At 37.6% G+C, this 8,834-nt stretch overlaps 1 protein-coding gene across 1 annotated transcript in view; it reads left to right on the top strand.

Annotated features, from left to right (window-relative positions):
* PSMD12 (proteasome 26S subunit, non-ATPase 12) overlaps positions 1–8,834 on the top strand; it is a 23,372-nt gene that overhangs the window by 11,995 nt on the left and 2,543 nt on the right. Inside the window, exons 4-9 of the mRNA XM_017542833.2 lie at positions 2,358–2,465; positions 3,541–3,645; positions 4,995–5,144; positions 5,229–5,363; positions 5,982–6,094; positions 7,042–7,216. Of these exons, the coding sequence (XP_017398322.1) occupies positions 2,358–2,465; positions 3,541–3,645; positions 4,995–5,144; positions 5,229–5,363; positions 5,982–6,094; positions 7,042–7,216 (786 nt within the window). The remainder of the gene's footprint in view (positions 1–2,357; positions 2,466–3,540; positions 3,646–4,994; positions 5,145–5,228; positions 5,364–5,981; positions 6,095–7,041; positions 7,217–8,834) is intronic.

Below are 8,834 nucleotides of genomic sequence, written 5' to 3'. Positions count from 1 at the left end.
AAAAAAAAAAAAAAAAAATTAATGAAAATAACCTTTTCTTGATTGCTTAATATTAATGTTTTCTGTTTATTTTCTTGACAGAAAATAAACTTGAGCCCAAGGCGTCACTCCAACTGTAACTTCCTTAATGTCTTACTTGCATTTTTTTCAGAGAGCAGTAGGATGGTCACTTCTTATTAGAATGTTGTTAATAGCTTCCCCATTGCATTGTTAGTGTGTTCATGTACAGTACTCTCCCTTTATTCATAAGGGATATGTCCAAAAACCCTCTCTGGAGACCAGAAACCACAGATAGTATGAAACCATATATCCATTATGCTTTTCCTTGTTGAGAATTTTCACCTTTTCACGTAAAGGAGACACTTTATGGCTTCACTTCGGCATATATGAATGGTCAGCATCACCACTCTTGGGCTCTGAGGCCGTTGTGAAGTATAATAAGGCTTGCTTGAGCACAAGCACTGCATGTGAGCCAGTGGATCTGGTACCTGAGATGGCTCCTGAGTGACTAGTGTGTGTAGTGTGGAGACACTGGACCAAGGGCTGACTTGAGGGACTGTATTTGATTTCATCACTACTCAGAACGGTGTGCAGTTTAAAACTTACAGATTGTTTATACATGGAATTTTCCATTTAATATTTTCAGACCACAGTTGACCATGGCTAACTGAAACTGGAAAGCAAAACCTTGATAAGTTGGGACTACTGTGGTTACTGTTGTTATTTTTAACCGCATCTGATTTCTGTTCATGGATTTTTTGCACAGCTTTTAGAATTATCAAGTTGTGTGCACTTCTAGAAATTATAATTAACTTTACAGGGATCATATGTTTTGTGAGATACTAGAAGTCCTAGGGCCTTGCACTTAGTGAAAGAGTTCTGTTTTATAATAAAACCGTAGCTTTCTGGAATGCCTGGGTCTCTAAATAACCAGTGTTTCACATAGTTAAAACTTGAATACTGCTCGTTCTCATTGGTAAATGGAAGCTAAACAATAGGTACACATGGGCATAAAGATGGTGAGACCCCTTTCTCCACAAAAATCTTTTAAAAAATTAGCTGTGTGTGTTGGCACATACCTGTAGTCCTAGCTGCCCAAGAGGCTGAGGTGGGAGGATCACTCAAGCCCAGGAATTTGAGGTAGCAGTGAGCTATGGTCATGGCACTGCACTCCAGCCTCGGTGACAAAGTGAGGCCCCATGTCATTAAAAAAAATTATTTTTAATTAAAAAAAGATGGAAATAATAGACACTGGGGACTCCAGAAGCAGGATGAAAGGAGGCGAGGGTTACCTGTTGTATCCAAAATTACCTTTAGGGTACCATCTTCACTGTTTGGGTGATGGGTTCACTAGAAGACCATACCTCACCACTATACAATCTATTCATGAAACAAACCTCCACATGTAACCCCTGAATCTAAAATAAAATCAGATCCCCTCCACAACAAAAAGGTTTAAGCTAAACTTCTTAAACATTAAATGTTTTTCATGGAAATCTTTCTAAGACATACTATTTACTTCTCTGCTGCCTTAACCAAAATATATTAAATGTAATTTCACATTTTCTTGATGACTCATGGGCCTAATTATTAATGATTATGATATATTGCTTAAAATCCAGATCAGGCACTGGCAAATGATGGGACACAAACCAAATCCCACCCGCCTATTTTTTATAAATAAAGTCATTGGAACACAGCCACGCCCATTTGTTTTTAAGGAGGCAGTTGAATAGTTGTCACAGAGACTGTGGCCCACAAAGTCCAAAATAATTACTTTGTAAACATTTGCAAAAATTTACAGAAAATGTTTGCTGACTTGTGACCTAGATCAGAATGTTAGTGCTGAAGGGAATGTATTCCAGCCCCTAGATATAACATGTGAGGAAATTGAAGGGAAGAGGGTCTCTGGCTCTCACTGTCACATCATATTGAGGTGAATTTGGGTGACTGTGGCTCTTCCCACCCCGCCGGTAGAACTGTTTTACCTTTTGCCTCTGCCACTGCCTTTTTCCTCCTCAGTCACAGTTATCCGCAGGTGATGGCTTTAAGCAGCCGTGGACCTCTGCTTTCTCTTCCCTTTTTCTCCCTTTAATCAGATGCCATTTCTTCCATGCTTTCCTGCTTGGCTGCATCTCTGCATCTGAGGTTTTCCTGACCTTTTCTGACTTGTTACGGGGTACTTGGTACTTTTTCGGTATTAGGGAAATTTTGATGTGATGTTCTTTATGATATTTCCGGGTCTAGAGTTGCTTGGGAAGACCAAGTTCAATCATTGCTCTTCCATCAACAAAATACATTATTTTTTTCCTCTGTGAGGAATGTATTTTACTTATGAACGGTTTTTAATATTTTAGGCTGTTGCTAAAATGGTTCAACAGTGCTGTACTTACGTTGAGGAAATCACAGACCTTCCTATCAAACTTCGATTAATTGATACTCTACGAATGGTTACCGAAGGCAAGGTAAATTTTCTGTTGACATAACTCACAATGATACAAACTGTTTTGTCTATATTCAGAGATACTTAATGTATGTAGATATTTTGTATAAGTATACATTATGTTTATTTTTTAAAGAAATACGCAAAAGGTCATCCCTTTAATTCAACCAATAATGTCTTTGTACATCCCTTTCTGCAGATGAATCTATTTAAATAGTGACAGCCATGGTATATCTAGCTTTCTCTGAGTATTAGTCATCACAGATTTATATTGAGACTTAAAAAAATGAATAAAAATTTCCCAGGGTCAGAGTGTGGGAGAAGAGCATTTTAGACGTAGAGGAAATTATATTCAAAAACACCAAAGTAAGAAATGCATGATAGTTGTAGGAAGCTGTAATTAGTTTGATATTATTGGAAATAGAGTAAGCAAACCTAAGCATGAAAATTAATTCCTCAGGTGCTTTAGGTTATACTGTAGTCATATTTTTAGTGTTTAATTTGTTGGAAATTATAAATCTAACATTACTTGTAACTACAAAAATGTTAACTTTAATAACTAGAAAAACCAGATATTTTTAAAGAAGGTAGTCTTGTATTTAAAGATAAATCAGAATTAGAGTATTAACTGTAGACATTGGGCTACATATAACACACTTTTCAAATACTCAAAAGGCACTTTGAATTTTCTGTGCTGTTTACGTAGCTTGTCCTATTATTTGGTAAACATAGTAATTACTTTTTTTTTTTTTTTTTTAGACAGATGGTGTCTTGCTCTATCACCAAGGCTGGAGTGCAGTGACGCAATCTCAGCTCACTGCAATCTCCGCCTACCAGGGTCAAGCGATTCTCCTGCCTTAGCCTCCCGAGTAACTGGGATTACAGGCCCCTACCACCGTTAATTTTTTATAATTTTAGGAGAGGTAGGGTTTCACTATGTTGGCCAGGCTGGTCTCAGACTCCTGGGCTCATGGAATCCTCCTGCCTCGGCCTTCCAAAGTGTTAGGATTGCAGGTGTGAGCCACCGCCCACAGCCTACTTTTTAAATTTTAATATGTTTCCACAGAATTTTAATTGCGTAAATTTCTCATTTGTAGATTTATGTTGAAATTGAGCGTGCTCGACTGACTAAAACATTAGCAACTATAAAAGAACAAAATGGCGACGTGAAAGAGGCAGCCTCCATCTTACAGGAGCTACAGGTAAGGTACTGTGTTTTAGAGTGGGTAAAACTTTGTTTAGTCAGCAGTATTTTCTTTTCTTTTCTTTTCTTTTTTTTTGAGATAGAGTTTCACTCTTGTTACCCAAGCTGGAGTGCAATGGCACAATCTCGGCTCACCGCAACCTCCGCCTCCTGGGTTCAGGCAGTTCTCCTGCCTCAGCCTCCTGAGTAGCTGGGATTACAGGCACGCGCCACCATGCCCAGCTAATGTTTTGTATTTTTAGTAGAGATGGGGTTTCACCGTGTTGACCAGGATGGTCTCGATCTCTTGACCTCGTGATCCACCCGCCTTGGCCTCCCAAAGTGCTGGGATTACAGGCTTAAGCCACCGCGCCCGGCAGTCAGCAGTATTTTCTAATGGAAATATAAGATGAGTATCCCATATCCAAAATGTTTGGCACCAATAATTATATTGGGTTTTGAGTGAAAGCCTGTGAATGGCATCTTTTTTCATATTTAAAACTGTCATTTCCTCATTAACCATTAAGAAGATGCAAATTAAAACAACAATGAGGTACCACTACATACTTGTTAAAATGCCTACAGTTTAAACAGTAAAATACTCAGTATTGGTGGGGATGCAAAGCAGCTGGAACTCCTATCCCTTGCTGGTGAGAATGCAAGATGGTGCAGCCACTCTGGAAAACAGTTTGGCAATATACTTCCCATATGATCCAGCAGTCCCACTCTTGAGTATTTACCCATGGGAAATGAAAACTTACATTTACGTTAAACCAGTCCACAAAACTTGTTCATAATAGCTCTATTTGTGGTAGTAAAAAGAATCACCCCAGATATCCTTCAACAGGTGAATAAACTGTGGTGTGTCCGTAAATGGAATACTACTAAGCAGTAAAAAGAAATGAACTATTGATGAATGAATCTTACAATTCAGGCCATTATTTAGAGTGAATAAAGACAATCTCAAAGCATTATATACTATATTTGACCTTCTTGAAAAGACAAATTTGTAGTGATGGAGTACAGATCATTGGATGTCTTAGGGGGCTTATGAGTAGGGGAAGTGTGTGATTATAAAGGGGTAATGCAAGGAAGGTTTTTTGGGTTCTGTGTCTTCATTGTGATGGTAGTTACGCAAATCACTACATCTGTTAAAATTCATAGAATTTTTTTTTACCAAAAGGGGAAAAATCCATTATACATTATAATTTTATAGATGTAACAAGCTTTTAATTGTCAGCACTCTCCCTATACATATGAAGATTCTTATTATTTAACAAGGGTGAATATTTTAATATCTATTTAATTTTGTTGCAATTTGCAAAATTGCAAAGTATTATAAACTTATTTGGGGAATTACTGTGCTAGGTGGAAACCTACGGGTCAATGGAAAAGAAAGAGCGAGTGGAATTTATTTTGGAGCAGATGAGGCTCTGCCTAGCTGTGAAGGATTACATTCGAACACAAATCATCAGCAAGAAAATTAACACCAAATTTTTCCAGGAAGAAAATACAGAGGTGAGCATATCTCTGACTATAGTTTACTTTAGAAGTATGAAGAAAACCCATAAACCCCAATTTGTTTTGTCAACCTTTTTGCAGAAATTAAAGTTGAAGTACTATAATTTAATGATTCAGCTGGATCAACATGAGGGATCCTATTTGTCTATTTGTAAGCACTACAGAGCAATATATGATACTCCCTGTATACAGGCAGAAAGTGAAAAATGGCAGCAGGTAAGAATATATTCGTGTAATTGACATGGCTGCTTATTCAGAAGAGTAATTTGCATTTTAAAATTTTCAAACCTTTTTAACTGCAACAATTAGATGCAGTTGTATGGTGCTGCTTTCTATTCAGTGGTGTTCAGTATATTACTGATTCAGTCTAATTGTGGCAATAGTTTAGATTTTGTTTCACTTTTTGGAGAAATATAGGGTTCCTGTTTAAAATATGTACAGTGGGTCACATCCTAATAAAGGTTGCAGATAAAGACCCAGCATTACTTTGGAAAGTTATTTTATAAAACCTGTTTTAAAGTGCTTATATATACATTCCACATTTATACTGCTAACTTGTTGTAAGAACTTTTTCTTTATACATTTGTCAAAAATGAATGTCAAGAAAAATGTCTGCTAAGGTAGTAATTCAGATTAGCAATGATTTATTGTAATAGTTTTGTGAAAACTAAATACTATAGAAAGACACTATGAACAGGCAGCCTGGCAATATTTTTTCCCTTAGGACTTTAACATACATAATGGATATGTAGTTATACTATGATTGTTCAGTTTTTGCCAATGTTTCCATTATGTCTAGTCTTGCGTATAACCTTTGTTGTACAACTCTTTCAGGCTCTGAAGAGTGTGGTACTCTATGTTATCCTGGCTCCTTTTGACAATGAACAGTCCGATTTGGTTCACCGAATAAGTGGTGACAAGAAGTTAGAAGAAATTCCCAAATACAAGTAAGTACTTTTGAAATTAGCATGATAATATCACAGTAGAAACTCCATTTTGAAAGAAAATTGGCTAACCTAAGCGTATACTTCTGTACTTCGTTTTTGGAGACGGAGTTTCGCTCTTGTTGCCCAGGCTGGAGTGCAATGGTGCCAACTCAGCTCACTGCAACTTCTGCCTCCCGGGTTTAAGCAATTCTCCTGCACCAGCCTCCCAAGTAGCTGGGATTACAGGCACCGTTACCATACCCAGCTAATTTTTGTATTTTTAGTAGAGACGGGGTTTCACCATGTTGGCCAGGCTGGTCTCAAATTCCTGCCCTCAGGTCATCCGCCAACCTCACTCTCTCAAAGTGCTGGGATTACAGGCTTGAGCCACCATGCTTGGCCTAAGTGTTAACTTCTTAATTGGTTACTGATAGATTATATTAGAGAATAAAACTAGAGATGATAAAGTGGTGAAACGTTTTTTTAGCATTACATTAGCAATCAACGAGATCATAATACACTTTATTCTAAATTGCTTTTCAGGTGGAAGTTTCATATCAGGTCTACTTTAGCAGCTTTTGATTAACCATTTGATAAGAGTTTCACCATTAGTAGTTTAGAGCTTTGTGATTTTCGGAAAGACATACTTCTGAAAATCTGTTATATAAAATAGACTTGCTTCATCATAAGCACAACAGGCTCTTATTTCTCTTTGTTTCATGAGTACATTTACAGTGTTATTTCAGAAATTGACAGTGCAGAAGACAGCAGAGTGTTAAGTGGGAGAATGCTGTATTCTGAACCACTGTGGGGAAAAAAATGGTAATAAAGTTGGTAAAATAAATAATCAAATTGTGTCTCCTAAATAAAATTTAACGAAAACAGTCTGTTGATTTTTTGAACTTTGCTATGTTAGTTAATACTTAATTTTTACAGATTTGGAATATTAAGATGTATACAATTTGCAGGGATCTTTTAAAGCTTTTTACCACAATGGAGTTGATGCGTTGGTCCACACTTGTTGAGGACTATGGAATGGAATTAAGAAAAGGTTCCCCTGAGAGTCCTGCAACTGATGTTTTTGGTTCTACAGAGGAAGGTGAAAAAAGGTGGAAAGACTTGAAGAACAGAGTTGTTGAACATGTAAGAATCTGGCATAGAGATGACAATTTTTATTTTAACCTTTAGCGAATTTACTTTTTAGAATTAAACTTTGGCAAATTTGAGCATTAACTATTTTATTTTTCACATTTGAGAATTAAATCTTCATTTTGGATGGTATGTCTTTAATTCTTCACTTAGGATTTTTTTTTTTTCCTGTGCCCAGTGTAGTAGTGATATAAATTTGGTGTTCAGATGTTTACATTTCCAAAAGCATATTGGAATGTATCTCACTCATCTTGGGTTTTTTCCCTATTTTTGGCTTTTCAGAAAAGATAGCTATATTTTAGCATGCTTTATTTGAGAGAACCTCTCAAGAATCCAAAATTTTATAGCATGTAAACCAGACAGAATTTCCTAAGAATCGGGGCAGGAGGGTGTTTCTCCCCAGTGTTCACTTGCTAGTCTTGGAAACAGGTAGCATGTCTTAAACCTGAACTTTGATCTTAGGTTATCACTGCTGTTATGTTGTATTATGTTACCATTCCCCCCTTCACATAACAGACATTTATTGTGAGCCTTCTGTGTGCCAGACACTGTACAAAGTGCCAGGGCACACAGGAGAATAAGATATTACTCTACCTTTAATAAGAAGATTAAAAATGATAGGGAAAGATGTACTTATAAATAAAAAGTATCAGATATTGTAGTACAAATACAGAGAGCGGAGTGAGACTTACGGGAAACTCAGGTGTTTCTACACCGAGTAATGATCAGGTTGAAAGAATTGATGATTGAGGTGAGGCTTCTAAGAGGACTGTGAGGTTATCTGGCAGACAGGGAGGGGAGGACAGCCTGAGCACAAAGTCCCTCTGATAGTGAACGTGGAGAATGCATTTGGAGAGAGATGAGACTAGAGACGAGTAAAGTGAGAGACAGATGGACTTCAAGTAAGGCAGTACTGAGGGATCAAAGAGTGCATGGAATGGGACTGTTTTAAGGAAGGAACTCAATAGGATGCAGCCTTTGATTAAACTTAAAGCATGAAGGAAAAGGTTAGATTTAAAGGATAAAAGAAAAGCGAGTGGAAGAATGCTTCTCATGCTTTCTGATGTGTTGGTGTTGCCATCAGCCCTGATAGAGATACGTGAAGATGTAGCTTCTTCAAAGATGAGTTCATTTTTCTCCCCACTGTTCCCCAACCTTTTTTTGAGTGCTATTGTTAATACTACTACCAATAAGAATAGTAAAGGGGAGTCCCTGTGTCTTAACTTCAACACCATCTCCAGTGAAAATTCAGAAATTTAATATGAAGCTACCTTTAAGTCGTTGGAACAATGGTAAAGTGATGATTATTTGAAATAATATCCAATCTTTTTTTTTGAAAGTGAGCTCACGTGCTGATCAGTAGTGGGATCGCGCCTGTGAATAGCCACTGCGCTCCAGTCTGGGCAACATAGCGAGACCCAGTCTCTTAAGAAAATGAGAAGGCTGGGCGCGGTGGCTCAAGCCTGTAATCCCAGCACTTTGGGAGGCCGAGGCGGGTGGATCACAAGGTCAAGAGATCGAGACCATCCTGGTCAACATGGTGAAACCCCGTTCTACTAAAAATACAAAAACTTAGCTGGGCATGGTGGTGCGTGCCTGTAATCCCAGCTAC

The sequence above is a fragment of the Cebus imitator genome, unplaced genomic scaffold (assembly GCF_001604975.1).
Source record: "Cebus imitator isolate Cc_AM_T3 unplaced genomic scaffold, Cebus_imitator-1.0 Scaffold148, whole genome shotgun sequence".
Lineage (NCBI taxonomy): Eukaryota > Metazoa > Chordata > Mammalia > Primates > Cebidae > Cebus > Cebus imitator.
Note: the sequence above shows the minus strand (reverse complement) of the source record. Positions and strands in the feature narration are given on the sequence as shown.